The sequence below is a fragment of the Denticeps clupeoides genome, chromosome 5 (assembly GCF_900700375.1).
Source record: "Denticeps clupeoides chromosome 5, fDenClu1.1, whole genome shotgun sequence".
Taxonomy (NCBI): Eukaryota; Metazoa; Chordata; class Actinopteri; order Clupeiformes; family Denticipitidae; genus Denticeps; species Denticeps clupeoides.
This window is the reverse complement of record NC_041711.1, coordinates 27,562,634-27,584,449: the sequence shown is the minus strand read 5'-3', so window position 1 is coordinate 27,584,449 and position 21,816 is coordinate 27,562,634. Positions and strand designations below refer to the sequence as shown.

Here is a 21,816-nt window from a genome sequence, read left to right as displayed (position 1 = left end):
GTGGCCATTTCTCATGGCATGCTCAACCTAACACCTACGTTCCACCTTGCCCTCTACCAACCAAAGTGTCTGTGTGCTTCTGTGTGCGCTCAAGGCATTTTGTTCTACTTGTTCAAGTATTTCAGCTCGATGGAACAACCAAGAGGGCATGTTCTAAAGTAATTTGTGGCTGACGCGTACGAGTGTTTTTCCTCCTTCCAGTGTTATCGTTGCTTACATTAACAAATCCATTTATTCAGAGAATGGAAAAGCAAAGGGGGAAAAAACACACAAGCATTGGACTTCAAGACTGCAGACTTTTTTTTCTTTTTTTTTTTTATCTGAAAATAAAACGAAAGGTTGTACAGATGTTTTGAGTTATTTTTGTAAACCAAAAGTTTTACAGTGTTTTTAAAGATTAGAATGTATATTGTTAGATGCTAAATAGAAAGGAAACCAAACAGTTGTACACCTGGATTTGCGATGGGGGTCAGTATTCATTGGAATGGATTTTATTTTTCCCCTTTTCTCTCCTGTTTATCAGGACAGACTGCAAAGGAGCTCTCCATCCAGTTGGTTTCTTGTGAACAAAATGAATTTCTAATTTCATTAATGAACTGGTAACAAAATGGTATGATTTTGAAATTATATTTAATTTTTTTTTCCATTTTTATTATTTTTGGTTTTTGAATGTTTAATTTTGCTGAACTAGGATGTTCTTTCTTGCACGGCTTATTGTCAAACACAGAAGCCTCACTAGATCTCTTTGTTTAATCAGCAGTTCATGACACATTAACACATTACGATTTCATGTTGACATTAATATTTGTATGTCTGTTTAGTGGACATTAATGTTTTTTTTCAGTTAATTTATTTTTGTAATAGTCAAGCTGATCCAGTGCATTTTTATATCTCCTGTTTTTACAGATTTGACCGTCATATGTTCCTGCTTCTGTGGAATGCTGTAATTTGCATGGAACTGAAACTGTTGCATGTAACAGGTTCTGACCAATTTAACAAGACTTGTGCATTATTTTGGCTGACTGGGCAAATCTTTGATTATTTGGCCCTTTTTGGTTAAAGGTGAGCTCAGGCTGTGTGGCAGTGCAATCTAAATAGAAAGAACATCTGATTTTGTTAGGTTTTTCTTTTTTTTTTTTTTATTTGCACAGTTTGAAATAAAATTCTCATTGCATTTAAACACTAAACACTTGCAGTTATATTATTTTTTGTTGTATTTTATATATATATATATGTGTGTGTGTGTGTGTGTGTGTGTGTGTGTGTGTGTATATATACATATATATTGTTGCTCCATATCAGATCACCTACAAGAAAATGATGATTTAATGTTGTTTAATATAGAAATTATTTTGGGTGTAGCACATTTGTTTTTAACCAAAAAATTGCCAATAGCTTTGTTCTAAACCAGATAAGTCAGTCAACTAGCAAGTTTTGTGGGTTCTAGGCATGTATATCAAAGACAAGTAAAGATACATTTCTTATAATGCAATGCAGACATTTATTTTTTTGGATTGTATAACCAGTTTAAACCATCTGAGATGTGACTCTGTGGCTCTAGTTACCTAGTGTTGCCCATTTGTAGTGTTGTAGTTTACATATTGCTCTTCACACACTTCGCATCTCATTTTATAGTTCGGATTTGTTTTAATTTTTGGTTCAGTTTATGAACCATGCCATTCTGTGCCACTGTGCAGGAAGGACCGCTTTGCAAACAATTTCTTCTGAACGTAAACGTGTGGAACGCCAAAACTGGAAAAAGCGCTGCATGGTCTAAGGAACATGCTTGTGCCACTATTTGCAAAGGTTCAGAATTTGACACGGGAGTGTAATGGCTTTTTTACTTCACATTAGCTCACTAATCTAACTAAACATTGTTTGAATTCCACAATGTTCCACAGAACTGCTATCAGGGTCACACATGGTTTCCACATCTGGTTAACCAGCTATCTTTTTTTCTTCACATTGGGTGCAGTACCACACAAACACTTTTTATAAAATCATTTATTTAGGATGATTTCTTGAAAATCCTTAATGTAATAACATCACATGATTTAAATATCATGGTCCATAATGGCTAAAGTATTCCGAGCATTTACACACACTAGTGTACTTAGCCATGGTAGTATGTAAGTGAAATCATGCTTGCCTTCCTAAAATCAATTTACCCCATGAACTTTTCTCCAATTCCACTTTGCTTCACTACATTCAAACTGAGGCTGTTATAAATTAGTAAGTGGAGCACTGATATCTTTCGGATCACTTTTCATTTCTCCTTTTTGCTATGTGGGTATCCGTTTCCAGATGAAACCTCAGTGATATCGTATACACATGGCATGGCAACATGCTGAAGCAGGGAGCCCATTCGCCACGCTCCGTGTGATGCTGAGCACATCAGCTGTGAAATGCGATAAAGTGAAGACCAGGCAATTACAAGCAGTCATAAGAGTTCGATCACCGAGGGCCTGAGACCGAACTTGTACTGTAGTGCCGGGACTGGATGGACCTCACTGCAGGTAAAATGTGGCTGCTGTTGCACTATTGTTTTTTTTTTTTTTTTTTTTTTTTTTTTTTTATCGTTACTGTATATATAATTTAATAATTCATTTACTTACCAGGGAATCTAAAAGAAAACACCTACAGTTAAATGTAGTTTAACATTGTACCATTTAATGTAACCATTTAATGTAAAATGTTAATATGCAAACTGAATGAAATGGGAAAAATTACATTAATTTCAGATTTTCTAAGTACGTCCACCTTTTGATTGAATGATTTGCAAGTAAGATGTACAATACAGGCCAAACGTTTGGACACACCTTCTCATTCAATGTGTTTTTCTTTATTTTCATGACCATTTACATTGGTAGATTCTCACCGAAGGCATCAAAACTATGAATGAACACATGTGGAGTTATGTACTTAACAAAAAAAGGTGAAATAACTGAGTTTCTTCAAAATAGCCACCCTTTGCTCTGATTACTGCTTTGCACACTCTTGGCATTCTCTCGATGAGCTTCAAGAGGTCGTCACCTGAAATGGTTTTCCAGCAGTCTTGAAGGAGTTCCCAGAGATGTTTAGCACTTGTTGGTCCCTTTACCTTCACTCTGCGGTCCAGATTGCCCCAAACCATCTCGATTGGGTTCAGGTCCGGTGACTGTGGAGGTCAGGTCTCCACTTTTTGTTGAGTACATAACTCCACATGTGTTCATTCATAGTTTTGATGCCTTCAGTGAGAATCTACCAACGTAAATGGTCATGAAAATAAAGAAAACACATTGAATGAGAAGGTGTGTCCAAATTTCTGGCCTGTACTGTATAAGACCCCCAGGCAACAGCATCCAAGTTATCGCCGCATGATGCGAATCCCTGGAAATCCTAACCTTACGAATATATACTTAAAGGGAATCAGTACCCGATCGTTCTGTGGATTTATTCAGCGCTCACCTTCCAGCAGCCTCGGTCTTTTGGCGGAAGGACAGGTGCCGCGACACCGTCTCTGTCCGCAAGAACGTAATCTAGCCCATGTGTTCGCTCGTAAAACGACAGGGTCCCAAATTGTCCCATTTCGCCTGGCGTCGCTCCAGCGGCCCCCACGGCGCGGAGGCTGCGCCTCATATTTTACAGTATAGTAGAAACGCGGCCCTCCTCCGGATCTAAATTGGGTTTTTTTTTTTTTAATGGGATATGAATGTATTTTTTTTTTTGTGTCCCTTCCTGAAAAGGAAAAATGGGTCCTGGCCCTTTAAGACGCGCAGACAGACTCGCGTTCAGTGGGTTTCTTTTCTTTTTTTTTTTTGGTCACACTCACTATGGCGAAGCTGTAAACAAATGGAGCCGCGCTGCTTCTGCCTGCAGCCGCCCGGACCAGTCGAGCCCCGGACAGCAGCTCCGCGTCCCGCCGCGATGCCGCTCGCAGGCGCGGGGGGAAGTGCCGCGAAGCGCGGGATGTGCTCGAACTCGACCTCCGAGCTTTTGTGCCCGTAGCACATTGGGTTTTTTTTTTTTTTTTTTGTACATTTCTGCGTGGACCTCGTGTAACCGGACGCGAAAATGTTGACGGGATCCAAGACCACGTTCAAAGTCAGGCAGCTGGTCCCCGACGTGAAGGTAGGTCGCTCGGGAGCGCCGTGAACCGTTAGTGTCGCGTCCACCGTCACAGGGACCTTTTATTTACGGTGTGACCTCTACAAGTCTGGACTTGAACCTGTTTGCAGAAATAAAACTTTTTTCTTCTTCTGTATGTTGGTTGGCCTCCACTAACCCACCGTCACGTTGGACACGAGTGTCGTGGCATCCAAGCTGGGCTTCAGTAGCTGTTTATGTTACCGTGGGTGTTGTAGGTGCTTTGAAACACTGCAGAATGTGGAAATATTCAACCTGTAATGCAGCTTAGGAACATTTTATGGTGTGTTTTGTGCTTTATTGGCTTCCGAGAATCAGCAACTACGGCCCACTTCTCAAACAGAAGGCTTGGACAAGTCCTTTATAAGTTTGGGCAAGTCCTTTATAAGTTTCTTCAGAGTTGGACACACTCAATTCACCCCCCTCAGAAGCAAAGGCAATTTTGACTTTGATACGTAAATGAATTTAACCGTCTGTGTTAGTATTTCCCCCCGTTCTGCCTTTCTTTTGTCCTTCTTTTTGCTCATGAGTATGTGAAGCAGCCGCAGGGGAAAATGCTAGCAGATGCCTGTTAACTGTGCCAATCAGGCTTCACTCGCATGTGGAGTTGGCCTGATGTCCCCAACATCTGGGGGTTGTCATGGAAACTGTGAGTGGGGGAGCAAATTTCTTTAGGGCTTTGGGGCTTTTTTTCTATACCCTCCAGCCAGAGAACAAAGTACTCCATGATGTATAAATTTAGCAAGAGTTTTACCATTTAAAAATGTTATATCCATGGATGCTGATCGTTTCCATAGAACGTAGAACACAGATTCACTACAGAAGCTTCGCTGCTGCAGGTGTTTTCCGGCCCAAGAAATTAACCAAATGTCTTCCTAGACCTGCTCGTCCAGGCAGAGTGAAGAGGTCACAGGTCAGAGTCCACCCTGTGATTCCAGCAGTTTAATGCAGACTTGATCCTCGGCACAATGCGCCGGACCCACAGCAAACGGTGGAGTTTTTGACACATATAAGGATCTAAAGCCCCAAACCACTCCCAAACAGCACACAGACCGCTGAGTTTTCCTTCCTAAAGTAATGTGAGCGATGTCATGGTTTCAAAATGAAACATTGCTAGTGATCGGCTGCTGAGTTTCATAGATGTTTATACCTTTACTTCATTTCATTCTGATGTATGTGGTCGCAGCAAAGATGTTGTGATAAGTTGCTGCTCCACGACACGTCACCACAAAAAAAAAAAAAGGAATTTTATTAAATGGAACTATACATTTTCATATTAAACACTGAACCTCTTTCCACCTCAAGTCTTTAAAAACTGTGGCACATTTAGCTCCATGTGGCCTTAAATCTTATTCCCTCCTTGCCTGCTGACGTTGCCTGAATGGAAAGCCTGACTTTAAAGTTTCCTATTTAGCAAAACACAAAAGTGACCTAGCATACACATTACACACAGGCTGAATTGCATTTTAGAGTCTTGTTTCATGTAAATTCTTTTCATTTTGACTTTGGAAAAATGTGTAATGTCCTGATGCAAGAGCAGCCCTTCGAAACGGGGCGTTGTCATCAGTCATGGCTGGACAAGAATGTTTTTTTTTTTTTGCTTTTTTCCAAGCCTTGGCCCGGAGAAAAACGTGAAATGAATGAGAAGACCTAATATGCTCCACGCGAAGGTGGTAATATTTTCCAGTTTAGAAGGGGGAGAGCAGTTTAACTGGGAATTATGATTGGATTGTGATCCTTAGCAAGCTTTTACAGAGGAAGAAGACTGGCGTGGTGAAGACATGTAGTGAGAGTGAGAGTGCCCACTCAGCAAAATCCAGTCGGAAACACAAAACCTTTTTTTTGTAGTATTAGTTGTTAACTGTGCATTCATGGTCTCCGTTTAATTCCTGTGCTGCTGCCATTTTGTTTATTGGGTTTGTGGCGTCATCTCCCCTCGCTGCACTCTTTTCATGTGGAGCGGGGGGGGGGACTGTGGTGGAATGCTCTTTCATCCAAATGTTTACCAAGTTCTAGAATACAACAAAGCCCAGAAGCAGCTCTGTTCCCAGCGGGGTTGTCCAGGGTGGAGCTCAGCTTATCGGCCATGCAAAATGGAGCATGTCTGAAGTGCTAAGAGGGAGTTGTGGTGTAATCTTGGAGGTCGTCAGAGACCTATTACAGAATCGGAATCCAAATCATGTTTTTTTGGCCCAAGAATGTACCGCACACAAAAAATGTGGTTTTGACCATTGATTTCCCGAATTACAAAATACAATTTATAAATCCAGTTCAGTATCACTAACTACACAGAATTCCATTAAGATCTTTTTTTACGCAATCAGAGGAACACTAAACCATTTATTACACAGTGACATAACTGTAGCATAACTATCTCTTATCACCCTCTGTTTTTTTCCGGAAATTTGTGCGGCTCTGTCCCAAATCTCTCCCTGAATTTTTTCTTTGCTGCATGATGGTGGGAATCTGCAACTTTTTAACCGGGATTTATTTTCCAGGGCGACCAAGATTGAATTTTCAATACGACCCTGCACACAGGGCGACAAAGAGGGTGGTAGTAGCCTAGTGGGTAACACACTCGCCTATGAACCAGAAGACCCGGGTTCAAATCCCGCTTACTACCATTGTGTCCCTGAGCAGGACACTTAACCCTAAATTGCTCCTGGGAGACTGTCCCTGCAACTACTGATTGTAAGTCGCTCTGGATAAGTGCGTCTGATAAATACTATAAATGTAAATGACAAACGTGTTCATTGCAGACAATCAAAATAACACTGATATTACTATTATACTAAATATGACTTGGCCAGGTTTAAAACATCGTTCTCAAACCCTTTACTCAATAGTCACTGTGTTTCACCGAATGTTTTGTGCTGATGATCATTTTAATGATAATGTTAAAAGATTGCGACTCAACAAAATGTGTCCTCTGCTTTTAACCATCACCCTTGGTGAGCATTTGGCAGCCATGACAGGCGCCTGGGGAGCAGTGTGTGGGGACGGTGCTTTGCTCAGTGGCACCTTGGCGGATTGGGATTTGAACCAGCAACCTTCTGATTACGGGGCTGCTTCCTTAACCTCTAGGCCACCACTGCCCCTTTATGCTAAAAGTGACCTACAGTTAGTTGATTAAGCAAGAACGCTCTTACAAAACGAATCATAGAACATTAGAACCATAATAAATAACTATAATTTTACTTTTGGTACTCCTCAAGGCCAAAGGGACTGTCCCTGTAACTACCGATTGTAAGTTTAGATAAGGACGTCTGATAAATGCCGTGAATGTACTTTTGTGGTTGATTATTGTATTTTAATGGTAGTTCAATTTTACCTTGTGTATCTCTACTTTAACTCAAGTATGTGGCTTGTGTACTTCATCCACCACTGTTCATTATATACAGATTACATATAAAGCAACAACATGGTGATTAGGGGTCAGTTTCCCATTCATACATTAAGCCTAATCCTAGACTAAAAGAGAACTTCAATGAGGGATGGGATCACACAACAGGTTGTCCCTTTAATTCAAATTTGTGTTTGAATTTAAGCATCCAGCTAGGAATGAACGTTTTCAGCAACGTTGCAAATGTTTCCTCACACGTGTAATGACCAGCAGAGCACATGCTGCTGTTTCTGAGACGGGATTATGTTATTTCTCTCTCGAGCCATTAAAACCTTTTCGAGAAAAACTGGGGCAGCATTTCCACTAAAAAACTTCGCCATGGCTTATTTGGGGGGTAAAAGGAGTGAACAGCTGAACGCAGTCAGCACCGTGCTTTGTTTTTTCTGTTCCAGTTTCTATTCAGATGGCTGGTGGATTAGTGGATCTGGTTAGCTGAACCAGCACTCTGAGTCCAGTTCATAATGCACAAAAGAGTCTCATTGTTCTACAGCCGGAGAGGGTGCGAGTTAGTTAAACATCTGAGGGTCTGGAGGAAATGAGCCAGACAAAAAAAATTTATGGTTGGGACTCCGGTTTCCGGCTTATTATTTTCTATCTGTGTTTTTGGTTAATAATATGTGTTGCGAACATTGAATGATTGGCTTGTTAATAACATTAATCCACATAAAACTGTCTTTTTTGGATTTGCAAGCTTGAACATACAAATGATGACTGGATTAGGGTCTATGGGAAGTCATGGGCCACTTATACAGTAGGTAGAATAAACAGTTAGTTGTTGGCATCTCCTCCTGCTGCTGTGAATTTTTTGCCATTTAGTCTGTAATACTAGAATATGCTAATTAAGCATTATTCGTGTGTGTTCTACTGTGAAACGAACTGGAGGGAGTTTGGGATGGTGGTTAAGGTGGAGGATGTAGGCTGTGCTAAGTGAGCCCACATGTGTGAGAATCGGCAGCTGCTGGGCCGCCGCCACCATGCAGCTCTGTTCCACTGTCAACTGTGAAGTGGCTGGCCTGCAGAGCTGTGGAAACACAGAATCATGGACAGAGCTCCAGGTTTTGGTGTCATAACTGATTGGTACAGAACGATGACCGGAATGGGATGGATGTGAGCCCTACAAATTTTGCCCATGCCTCTGTACAACACTGAAACCCAATTTTCTGGTCATCAGTGAGTGTCAGTAGTTCTGTCTCATTTGAACCAGTACATATACAAATAACCTGCAAGATGCAAATATCCTGCTCCACTTTGGTTCATTTCATCTTTTTTATTCACATGCAGGAGAGAATGCTGAGCCATAGTGGTCCCCATGCTCGAGGAAGGGACATGTTTGGTCTCTGCTGTTTACCAGGTGAGCTGAATGAACTAATATGACAAATCCACACAGAAACAGAGCTGAATATTCTCGGTGGCACCACCACTGGTTAGTTATGTTTTGCTTGCTCTAAAGCATAAAGTATGTGCAGCAAAGCACTATGGGAACTGACAGGAATTGCTTTTAAATATTTTTAAAATGGTAGACTAATGGGCATTTTTGTGACCTTTTATTTAATACATTTTAGCCTCTGAACATCCTCCCTTGTCATCAACTAGTAAACATTCATATGTCACATCATCACCGGCTTCTACATACAGTTGGCACAGGCCTCAGATGTCAAGAGTTTAGGCCATAGATATGACCAAAATGTAGGAGACCAGAGTTGTGGGTCCTGTTGAGAACAATCCCTCAGTGTGTGGAGGCCAGGACCCCGTCCTCCCCCTTTCACCGCATTCTGGGTGTCAGCAGTGTGGCCTTCCAGGAGCAGCTTTATTCAGGAATGCTGGCAGGCCCATGTCCCACTGAAGGCCGGCTAATCTTTAACATTTCATATCAGGACCCAGCACTTCGGCTGGAGCCAGCATGTGTTTCCCAGCCCCCCTTTGTTGCCATTCCCACCCTGTGCCTATCTTTATATTTGTGTTACCAACAGGCTCCGCCCTCTTTTGTGTGGTTCTTCATCTCTGTGTTGGAAATGAATTGTGTTTGGAATGCTGCTCAGTTTACATTTAGTTCCTGAGTTATTTTGCCTCAAACTTGAATCTCAGGCTTACAGGTTAATGATGTGTTAAATGATGTCTTATTGTAAATAGCACAGACTGGCTTTGTAAATCAGAACAACGGATTTCTAATGTTTTAAACAACATATTGTGTAGAACAGGCTTATGTGTGTTTAGCAAAAGCTCATATTTATTGGAGTTGACTGTCATTATTGTTGATATTGCAGCTCAATTAGAATTCTGGTGGCCATCACACTGCTCCCATCGTAGCTCAGTTATTTATTTATTTAATCTCCGAACCTGCATGGACAATTGCAGATCAGCATTTATTTAAGTAAATAGGATTTTTACAAGGCTGGCTATTATTCGATGCCTACATTATCTAGTTGTGTAATATAATATTAAATGGTAAGCATCATATTTCCTTTTCCATTCACAGTTTCAGGAGCACACATTCATGGAGCACACATACACACGCAGACACAGAAAATCATTGGTCAGGGTAAAGTAGTGTGTGCTGGTTTAAATGGGTCAAGTTGCACAGCACCACAGTCAGAGGTAGCGTGTGTAAGGCTCAACTGGCGTTCATCACTTTCTCATGTAGCCTACCCGCTCAGGGACACTGGTAACTGAATCAGCCATGGGGGTGAATGGGTCATGGATGCGCTGGAATGGATGAATGAGTTTAATGTACATCCTGGGTAGTTGGGGCTGTCGCCCTCCTCACACAATCTCACAATCCCATGAGCCCAACAGTAGTGCTTTGTGTTGGACAAAAGAGGCTGAGCAGTGTGCTGGACTCAATACACTCAGTACACTGGGATCTCTCTCTCTCTCTCTCTCTCTCTCTCTCTTCTGGTCATGCCTGGTCTGCTTCTTTTGAAAATTATGTAAATACACACGATAAAAATTAATCTACCCTAAAACTCATCTTGTAGGGATTGTCTCTGACTAGGATGCATTTTGCAGTGCTGTCAAAGGTCAGACCCACACAGGAATTAAACAAAACACAACTGTTTAAATAAAATTTATTTTAAAGCATTAAATATTAATAAATTAGTCACAGTGATTAACATGTATAGTATATACTGTATACTTCTAAGTAGAATATATAATATATTGGCATACTAAAAGAGACTTACTGAATAATGTCCCATTTGTAATGCATTTTTCATTATTTTGTTATTTCACCTCTTTTTTTTTTTTTTTTTTTTTTTTAAATAGGATTGTAAAGTCAGTGAGTGAGTGATTTCCACCTACCAGTTTGTTTATGTCTCTGTTTTTGAGAGCAGATTTAACAATATCTACACTTCGTGTTATGTTTACCAGATGTGGAATGGTTTTATTCTATGAAGGAATCAGTGCCCTCTGTGAACGGGCCAGGAAAGCATTGTTATGCCCCGAAAGGCTTGAAAATAAAAGGAAATGGGCATCAGCTCTGTGTGATTTGTGTGGTTAATCTTTTGTCAACACTTTTGTTTCTTGAAGCTCCACAACACCGAACTCATTTGAGGATGACTCTAACGTGGCTGCGTCCTTTATTGAAAAAGAGGTTTCCAGTTCGAGTCATCAGCCCCAATTACAAGAAGTCTCAGTAGTGCGCTGAGTGTATTTTTAGTGCTCCAGCAGCTCGGTTTCCTTGTTCCTTCTGCACATCCTGTGCCTCTGCAACATCTGTGTCCCATGATGCCTGAAGAATTTCAGAGCTCCACTACACCCATGGGAAGCATTAAAATCAAGTAAAACCTCACTTGGAAACTGAGAGGAGGCTCGTCCTGTGTTTTCCATGTCTGCTTATGAGGTTAAATGTGCAGAGTTTGACTTCAGTGGCTTTTTTCGCCCCCTCCAGACATTTTTCATCCAGGGTTTTAGAGCCTGCTTACATCTGGATAATCATGGCTGTGTAGTTACTGCCTATAATTGTCTCAGTCCCAAATGATGAAGCAGAGCCTGCCATGTTTGTGCTGTCCTTAATTACTCTCTTATTTTCTCCTATTTAATACTGTGTTTGAGGCACGTTTTGTTGTCTCAGACAGTAAAACTGGGTTATTTCATTTCGTTTTCCTGTGAGTGTCTGCAGGAGCACTAAAAGTGACAACAAGGCCTATTATTGTCCGCTGGACCTTGTTGCCATGGAAACAGCAGTGTGCGCAGAAGCTTTTTTTTTTTTTTTTGCTGCGGGACACCATTATAAATTTTGCTGCTTCAGAGCTTTGTTGTACGCCTCTGCACCATTTTGGTAGACGTTAATAAAAATCCTTAATTTCACATAAATAAACCCGCAAATACGGGTTAAATAAAATTGCTCACAGCATTGATACACAGCTTTGAGCATGGGCACTGATCAGTGAGACGGTGGGCTGAAAAATGTTGCCTTTGTTATATTTGCACTCAGCTGGAATGGGCAGGTTGGCATTCTGGAGAGAGCAGAAATGAGAACTGCAGGTCCTCATGACTCAGGAGTAAAGCATGCAGCTCTCGACTCCGCCAAAATCTGAGGCCTGCAGTTTTATTAGCTCTGCAGACCAGGAGATGTACAGTAGTCCATGTCACCGAGCACAAGCATGCAATACAATTTTAAAAGCGTCTTCATCATTTTAACAGTAACAGAAGATAAACAGTTTGGGGCTTTAGTTCACGGCTGGATCCTTTGTGTTTTTTTTTCCTTTTCTTTATTCCCCAGGAGAATGTGTTTTACAGAGAGCTACTCTGGTGAGGAAGAAGCTGTCTGCCAAAGAGGGGGGTGGCTGGCTGGCTGGTACTCTCTTCTGCACCGATTTCAGGGTGGCCTTCGTACCCCAGGACAGTCCGAAGCCCAATGTTAGTGCTGAGCCCAGACACAGGGCTGCCTCAGAGCTGCCAAACCAACATATTATTTCATATGCATTTTAGTTGAGTTGAAGATGAGCTTTATTGTAATTTCAGCTACGTAGATGTTAGACAGTACATAGTGAAACGAAACAGCATTTAAATAACTAAACAAAGTTACATACTGGCATGAAGTGCAGCACAGACAAACTGGGCTGCATATTTACCATCCTAAGCAGCATTTACTATGCCATGTTTTTCTAGGACAATGCAGACCCCGTGCTTCTGGGGGACCACGATGTCGCTCTTGCCTCCATAGAGAAGGTGGTAGCAGGTGAGATGTTTGTTCATCTGGGCTGTCTGCATATTCACTGCTGTTAGGATGATGACTAAAATCCTCTCTTGTTGTGTTGTGTGATGCTGCAGTGGGACCCACCCGCACCAAACTTGTGACACCCAGCTCCTCTCTAAAGTTCACTCCTGAAGAGCTGGTGCTGTACTGCAGAGACCTGAGAGTCCTCTGCTTCCTGTTTGATCGGCTAACTCCTGAGAAGCAAGCTGTGGAGGTGTGTGGCTTTAACCAAAGAGATAAACAAAAAATGTAAACCACCAATCAAATTAAGCATCAAACATGTTTATTCACACACACCACTCACTCACAGACTCATACCTATGGAGAATTTAGTCACAAATCCACCTAGCATGCATACCTTTGGGCAGCGGGAGGAAACCGAACAACTCAGAGGAAACCCACAGCAACACAGGGAGAGCATGCAAACTCCGCACACTCAATGCCAGATTCAAGTTCACAATGTTAATGGCTAGAAACTTTCATTATTGTTTTTATTTTTTCAGCTTCAGCTCCACAGCTCTGTAAAGTGAATGTGAAGTGATTGTCATTGTGAAGCACAGCAAGCACATAACACGGTGCACTCAATTAAATGTGTCCTCTGCATTTAACCATCACCATTAGTGCCTCTGTGGTGTTTCAGGACATGATGTCTTTATTTCAAGAGTGAGTGGCTATGCCACAAGTGAGCACAGCTGCAGACGCTGTATTGCATCCAGCATGAAATTGTATCACACTGTAGTATACAAAGTGTGAGAGGTGTCACATGGCCCCGTCACTGTGTCCTGCATAGCCCAAAATATGATGCTGCCTGGTATAAATGGTATTCTATATAAATTTGGCCAACAGGAGAGATTTTGATTATGCCGACCTGCCACAGAAATATCCACTCCTCGCAAAAATGACAGTGCAGCACGCGTGTCAGTGCCCTCTCGCCAATCCGTACCACTTGTATTTTTATTTAAAATCCTGGTTTCTCTCTCTAAATGTCAATTGGCCTTACCACTAATTACTATGAAAATCAAAGATGTTATTAAATGAGCGATAATTAGTTTGAACCGGAACCTGGGGGGGGGGGGGGGGGGGGGAGCTCTGAAGCTCTGAACCGCTGTTGATGTGGTTCCTGGTTCTCCAGAATGGAAGCTATTATTCTGCCATTTTCGCTCAGATCAATATATCATTTTTGAGGCCTGACCATTAACATGTGTTTTATGGGCATTTTATTGATTATCTGTTCTTTCTAGATAACCCATGAAATTGCCAAGATTTATCAGCCTCTGAAGCCTGGAAGTGTTCTCTCTTTCCAGAATGCAGCGCTCGGTAGTATTGGTAAGTTTTGCTTGTTCTGCTTCCTGATGGTTGCTCTGGAATTTTTTTTTTTTTTTTATAAATTCTGTTAACTCTACGTTCTGAACAGACCTTTGTTTAAGGCATCAAGCTTTTGCAATTACATAGGTGTTGAGATGTTCCTGCTAAATTTGCTTGGGAGGTGTTATCTTTGAAAGTGGATGAACTTGTTATGTTGACGTTGGAGGGTAATTACCTGCACTCGTGTGGCAGCGGACGTTCCGACGCCACATAGGCAGAAATGTGAGCTACGCTCAGCTCTCAGTAGAAGGAGGCCCGTTGGAAACATAAATAATATAGCAGTAATCTGAAGCTTGCAGCCATCTGGCCTTTGGTTAGACCCTTTCAGTTTTACACATGCTCAATTAATGAGGAGTTCCTAACATTGCAAAATTTCTCAAATTCTGCTCATTTACTGTATTTCAGTGTGACTCATGTTGTACTTACCTGTTTCCTAAATGCAGAGATGAAGCAGTTCCTTAGCAACCGGAAGCGTGACCTCAGCATGAACTGGTTTGAGAGTTCAGCTGATTGGGAGCAGGAGCTGGAGAGGACAGGAGCAACAGGCTGGAGGGTCAGCTCAGTCAATGACCGCTTTGAGATGGCCACCAGGTGGACTTTTATTTATTTATTTTTATTTAAAATGTTCTACCTAATATCCTGTTGGTCCACTTAAAAGATTTCTCATTGGCTCATTTAACAGTAAAAGTGGTGTTAAGTTCTTTTGTGAGATACCCCTCTTAGATGTAGGGTCTCTGGAAATAGTGACATGGCTTTTAGTGTATGAGATGTATTTCTGGTTCTTTTTTTCTCGTTATTGGCAGTTTGTCAAGGTTTAATGTGGTGCCTCAGAAAGTCCTGGACACTGAGCTGAAGAAGACTTTTGCCCATTTCCATGAGGGGCGCATACCAGTAAGTTGATACATTGGAAGTTCTTAACCCAGACAGCTGAGCACTCATAAATGCCTAATTATCTATGATCAATCATAATGGGACAAAGCATGAAGGAGGAGAAGAAAATCAAATTAACATAAAGAAGCTGATCATAAAGCATGCGCTTAAGCAAATGACATACAACATGCAAAAGTGGACAAATGTAGACTGAATTAAGGCTGGTACAGATACCTGGGAGATGAGAAATATTGCATAACTACAATGCAAACCAGGACATGAGAGAGACGATGTGGCAATTACTACAACCATTTGAATCCACTTGGGCCAGCATGTGATCCATAGTACCCACTCTGACCTTTGACTGACTCTCTTATTCCTCAGCGATGGTGTTGGCGGCACCCTAGAGGTAGCAACTTGTTACGGATGGCCAGCTTTCAGAACAACATCTATCACGAGAAAGATGACATCAGGTATATGGTATTGCAGTGATCACTACCTTTGAAGAAATATGCCTCAACTTGATAATTTAAGGTCTGAGCCTGTCTGAGGCACTGGGGTAACAGTCTTGTTTTTCTGGATGAAGGAACCTGGAGCTGGTTCTCTTTGGTGGGCAGCAGCTGTGTGTAGTTGTGGACCTGGCAGAAGAGATGCCCTCTCCTCCTGATATCCAGCTGGCGTACAGCCGTCTTAGAGCGCTGTGCCTAGGGGGTTGGTGCTGACCTCATTTATCTACATCTATGTTTTGTGTGCTGATTTTTTGCTGCATATTGAATTATTTGGTGCATTAATCATTTATTTCCTTCCAAATGTGTTTTTTTTAAACCTCGTCACAAGCATTGTTCAGTGCAGAGGATGTGGTCATTTCTGTTTTGACTGTGACGCTCATACCTGAAATAAGCCTAGAATAAATGTGCCATATCAAATCATCCCAAAGCCACTACAGCAAGAAATTCAATGAATGTTTGTGTTGATGAAATATGGAGCATATGGACGGGTTTCCATTAGTCTTGCCCAGAAAAGTATTTATAAGAAGAAGAAAAAAAGAGACTGCGACTGTGAGTCTTAGCCTTGTTGTTAGTGGTGGAGTATAATAGCACATTCTGTGGTAAAGCCTTCAGTGACCCACTGAATTCCACACAGTGGTGAGGCCTGTCCTGGAACGTATGTCTGTAGTGTCCCTGCACAGTTCCATGCATTGTTCATATGATCTGAAGTCCTTAAATAATTAACAAAATGCTTTTGAGCTTATTTCCTGTTGCTTGTGTCATGTGGGCCTGTAGCTGGAATGATAAATTAGGATCATTAGCATTTTGTCACCAACTGTTTGGCACATAAATGAAAAATAATTCAGAACCATTAAAAATCAGTTGAGATAGACTTGACTTTATAGATCCCATGTACAATAGAATACTAAAATAAGTTAATTAATTAGTAACTGATAAATTAAATATAAACTAAGTGAAAGTGAAGTCATTGTGCAACACTGCAGCTCAGCACACGGTGACACAATGAAACATGTCCTCTGCATTTATCCATCATCCTTGGTGAGCAGTGGGCAGCAATGAAAGTATGTGGGCACTGTACCTTACTCAGTGGAACCTTGGCAGCAGGATTTGAATTGGCAACCTAATGATTATGGGTCCACTTCTTACCCGCTAGGCCACCACTACCTAGAAATATAAATATACACACACACACACGCACGCATTATATATATATATATACACACACACACACACACACACACACACACACACACACACACGCAATTCACTGGAAAATAGTGAAATATGTCTATCTAAATATGTGGCACCTTGTAGTGAATATTCAGACCAGATGAAAATGTGCAAAATAATTGAATGAATGATGAAGGTGCTTACCAGCATTCCTTCTTACATACATACAACAGTGTTCTGGGTGTGTAAACTGTTCTTTTATTCTGTATTTGTGATTTTGTCTAAAATCTCGTTCCCACCAGACATCTCAGCATCTGTGTCTGTCCCGGATGATAAATGGCTTTCTTCGCTAGAGGGCACTCGCTGGCTGGACTACACAAGGTAGCACCTCCTATGCATGCTGCACATGAGTTTTAGAGCGAAACCAACATTAACACTGCTGCTTCTGTAGCATTGCCATGTAGTGTACTGCCACTTTTAGCTTGCAGACTCAAAACATTCCCGGTCTCACAAATAGGGTAGCTGGTAGCCAGGGGAGACTGCTCATAAACCATATTCTTTTCTTTTTGTAGGTGTTGCTTGAGAAAATCTGCTGAGGTGGCTTGCTTGCTCAGAGGCGGCCACCTTACCATTGTTCTCCAAGGTGAGTCTGTTATCAGCCTCAGCTTACTTTTACTTTCTCTACTTTGCGGTGTGGTCTTCTTTCTGTCTCAGGTTTGTTATTTCATCTCACACTCTCACGCTCTTATTACACAATAAGTGACAGTCTCTGGCATCCAAGTGAGAAATAGCATTTTGATATTTTTCTAGGATTTCTCTACATTGGGCCTTTCTCCAGCCAGGATGTGTTTTTATTTTGATGCCAGTGGGTTCTACTGGTCTGTCTTTTCAAACTGTAAAGCTGTCTTTGTCCTGACCAACAAGCTGCAGAAATGATGCAATGGTATCTGCAGACAACACCCTGCTATTGCAAAATGGCAGTTAATTTAAGACAAGTTTCATTTAGACATTGCAGTTTCTTTTTAATACTGTGATAACACTATAATAACATTTGACTCATTTATTTTATCATTTAAATTTGCACATTTGTTTGGAGAGACTGCATCCAGATGTGGTGTAGCCTACTTTCCTGGGCAATTTAAAAAGTTTTTATCGTTATCTGTTGAAGCCCAGGACATTTCACAATTTAGGTTAGCATAATAAATGTAGCCTCACACCACACACTAAAAAAGGAGCTGTAAATTCAGGCTTTACTGCGAAACATAATTAAGAACAGACTATTTGAGTAACCAGATGTGGGGAAAGGAATTTAGATGGCCACAAGAGGGCAGACTCTTTCACATAAATGGTGTTAATTTCTATTGTAAATTTGTATAATGATGAAGTATGTTTTTTGTTGTTCTGTTATTATGTAATGTGGTATTAATTGACAGAGAATGTTCTTATCTGCAGAACCAGAAGATCGGGATATGAGTTGTGTGGTGTCCAGCCTAGTCCAAGTCATGTGTGACGCACATTGCAGAACTGTGCCGGGCTTACAGGGTCTAATCCAGAAGGAGTGGGTCATGGCCGGTCATCGCTTTCTCAGCAGAGTCAATTATCATCGTGACGGCGAAAAGGAAGAGGTGAGAGCACTGACCAAGAGTACTGAAGCTTTTAATGCAATAGCTGTATTATGATATATAACTATTACGCAGTTGTTGATCTTGATATACATAGAATATATATAAAATCACAATTTCATTTTTTCACAAGCACCGATCAGACATAACACCATTGAAGTGAAGTGAATAACAAGGCACCTAATGGTGGGTGGGACATACTGGGTGGGCTTGGTACCAGAGGTCTAGTGAAGTCCATTCTTTGACAGATAAGTGTATATGATCATACTGCATGAATAAATACTGGTAAGTAATTATCATCTTTCATCTTCTGCTCCGTAGGCTCCGGTGTTCCAGCTCTTCTTGGACTGTGTGTGGCAACTTTTTGCCCAGTACCCTTCTCGCTTTCAGCTGAGTGGAGACTACCTTCTGGCTCTGCATGACAGCCTCCACCTGCCCATCTTCAGCACATTTCTTGCCAACTGCCAGAGGGAGAGGAGCCGACCCCTGCAGGTGTGGGTTAGATTTAGGCTTTAAGAAGCTTTGGGGCAGTGATGGCCTAGCGGGTAAGGAAGAGAACCTGCAATCGAAAGGTTGTTGGTTTGAATCCCGAGCCGGCAAGGTGCCACTGAGGTGCCACTGAGCAAAATACCGTCCCTACACTCTGCTCGCCGGCGCATGTCATGGCTGCCCACTGCTCACCAAGGGTGATGGTTCAAAGCAGAGGACACATTTTATGTCCTCTGTGCTGTGTGCTGTGCTTGCTGCGCATTATATTCACTTTTACTTCTATTATGCTCTGTTACTTTTTTTTTTTTTAACCTTCACCTGGGTTATACTCTGGGTTATAACCTTCACCCTGTGTTCATACAGATCTCTTCTGTCTTTCTCAGCACCTCTCTCAGAGCTACACCCAAGTGAACGGCTTAAGAGAGTTGCCCAGGGTGTCACCTCAAGATCCCACAGACCCCCCTCTTCCCCCGGTGTGGGACTGGGCCTTGCAGTACAGCAGTGAGAGACAAGCCCATTTCACCCAACCAGCCACCCAGCCTTCTACCGTTCCACCGCTGCTTAATGGGAACCTCAACACCTGCCTGGATGGCCACAGGGTAAGAGGCATATTATCCATTATAAATGCTGTAAATGTAAAAATGTAATCCATTAGATCATCACAGAGATCTGAGTCAGAGCCTTATGGTACAGAATTAAAGCTTTTCTTTTTTTCTGTTTCATCAACATACTTATTTATTTTAATATTACATATGCTGTGAATATATGTACTGTATGTATGCCACCTTTCTGCAGAAGAAAAAGAGCTGTGTGTCTTTAAGAACTTGCTCTAGTTTGCAATTATGTGCCCACTTCATCAGAGCTGTTGTATCTAGAGGAGAGACCTGATTTTTTTTTTTTAGTACAGATCTGTGAAGAGAAGAAAAATGGTCTGGATGCCAGTAGATAAATCCAAGGCATTAGTGCTGCCCACCACTCTGACCATCCTGTTTTCCCACTGTGTACACCATACCCCTCAGCAGGTTGATGGACTGCCTGGCTTGGTCTTCCTCTTGTCGAAGGGCTCCTTCTCCTCACCCTGTAACCTGCTCCCCTGGAGGAACGGCAGTGGCTCGGGCTCCTACAGGAAGAGTCATCGCCGGGCCCCCTCAGCAGAGATGCTGCTCAGTCTGGAGCGCCTACTGAAGGTCTGCTCTCCATCTGAGCCCTCGCAGGAGCCCCAAGAGCCCCTGCTACCCATCCTGCTAGGCCCCTGTGTTAAACTGTGGAAGGACTGCTACCTCAGGGGGGTGCTCCATGCTCAGGTATTTCTGTGGCTTCTTTAAATTAAACATTTGATTCTTATAATTATGAGTTTGTCTGCCATGAATGACTAAGTGAAATGTACTTCTATGTATCTGGAGCAGGCTTTCACCCACCCCATGTCATCCTGCCTTCACCCTGTGGACCAGCTTTCATGGGAGGTGCAGCAACTCCAGCAGATGCTGGTTCGTTCCTCAACATCTGGTCAACCAGACAGTGTAAGCAAAAAACAGGAGCCACAGTGGGCTGAGTCTAACATCAACCAGAACGCCAACAACGGTACATTCCTTTTCCCTATTTCGAGGTCTACCCACACCCAGGCTCTGACAAAGGCTCCCACCGTTCACACCACCACCACCACCACCACCACGGGCCAGAACGCAGCCTCCGCTCAGCCCAGGCCCATCAGCAGGGAAGGCAGCAAACACACTTTCCTCTTTGGTCACCAGCCAGAGAGCTCATCAAACCAGCGCTACGTTCCCACACCTAATGCCAGGCTGCACAAGAACAGCAGTTCTTCAGCCAACCCTAGCTCTCAGTAGCAGAGAACATGGCAAATGTCTCAAATAAGGGCTCTTTCAGCATAGCACTACGTGCAAAACTGAACAACAAACGCCTGAGGATTATGCTAAGGACAAGGGGAAGTATAATCCAGAGGAACGTTCCTAAAGTCTAGAAAAGAAGGCAGTTCTAATTTATTTAGAAGTTTTCATATATAAACATATATGTGCATTTCATATGTGTTCAAGTGTATTCAAAGGGCTCCAAAACTGTTTACATTTCTTGATGTATTAATTTTTCTGCTGGTTCACTTTACACTGCATTGTAGTTTTATGCCAAATACAGGTTTGATTTGTCAACATTTTAGGCAATATATGAACAATACTGTTTTTTTTTTTTAATGCTAGATTATTACTGGACTAGTGATATACAAGCGTATGAAGCGGATGAGCAGTGGCTGTCGACAGACTGCGGTTCTTTACATGAACGCTAGGTGGCGACGGTCACTTTAGCGGCCCAGGCCCGTGTAAGAAATGGAGAAGATGCCCACAGCGGCTTATGGTACAAGGATCAGCAAATGTTTGAGCTAAGTGACAGTGTGTTTTGTAGGTATGATGAAGCACAAAAATATTTATCTGATCATTCTGTGGCTTTTTTTTTAAATACTAAAGGCCACAGTCATAAACATATATTTGTGTGGTAAATAAAGTACTTATGTGAGCAGAAGAAAAAGTATTACATTTTAAAACTTGCCTACAAATGAGCAAATGTTTTAAATTTGTTTTGTATGTTTATCGAAGGTACTGTCTGAAAAATGCTATTACAGGAAGATTCTCCCTCAGTATAATTCTCAGTTCCGTCTCTCAGTTCTCTGTTAACAACCGTCGGCATTTAGTTCAGAATGATGTTCAGAAAATTGGTATAAAGGTTTTATTACCCAAGAAGCAACCAGTTTTCATTATAACCCACGGAAGATGGCACATGGTAATGCAGAGCAATGCTGAATAACAACTGTATGCTCCTCTGGGTTTTTTAAACCTTGTTTAGCCCACTGATGGGACTTTCTGAAGGACTGCGATTGCATTATTATGATGGAACATGTACATATTTTCTAAAATTCAATTTTTTTGTATGGAATCCCAGTTGCATGCTTGAGCTTAACAAATAAACTTTACCAAGTGACTTTTCTGCAGGAAAACATTTAGATGTTTTATTTTTTTAAAGAAACCTATATAAAATGTAAGACATTTTACAACACCACAA

General features: G+C 41.8%; 1 protein-coding gene across 4 annotated transcripts; it reads left to right on the top strand.

Annotated features, from left to right (window-relative positions):
• The first annotated feature begins 2,421 nt into the window (after nt 1–2,421).
• On the top strand, nt 2,422–21,751 carry mtmr11 (myotubularin related protein 11). 4 transcript variants are annotated; one of them, XM_028978912.1, is made up of 17 exons: nt 2,422–2,516; nt 8,810–8,879; nt 12,249–12,385; nt 12,638–12,707; nt 12,800–12,939; nt 13,967–14,051; nt 14,534–14,681; nt 14,894–14,981; nt 15,345–15,433; nt 15,547–15,671; nt 16,942–17,020; nt 17,212–17,282; nt 18,092–18,264; nt 18,583–18,753; nt 19,134–19,349; nt 19,770–20,054; nt 20,157–21,751. In XM_028978912.1, exons 2-17 carry the CDS (start codon nt 8,816–8,818, stop codon nt 20,592–20,594), a joined length of 2,379 nt encoding a protein of 792 aa, XP_028834745.1. In that variant the 5' UTR covers nt 2,422–2,516; nt 8,810–8,815; the 3' UTR covers nt 20,595–21,751. The 4 variants fall into 4 exon arrangements, with proteins under 4 accessions (XP_028834745.1, XP_028834744.1, XP_028834743.1 ...); XM_028978911.1 differs by lacking the exon at nt 2,422–2,516 and adding an exon at nt 3,752–4,110 and having other exon boundaries at nt 19,773–20,054; XM_028978910.1 differs by lacking the exon at nt 2,422–2,516 and adding an exon at nt 3,756–4,110.
• Nucleotides 21,752–21,816: the final 65 nt, after the last annotated feature.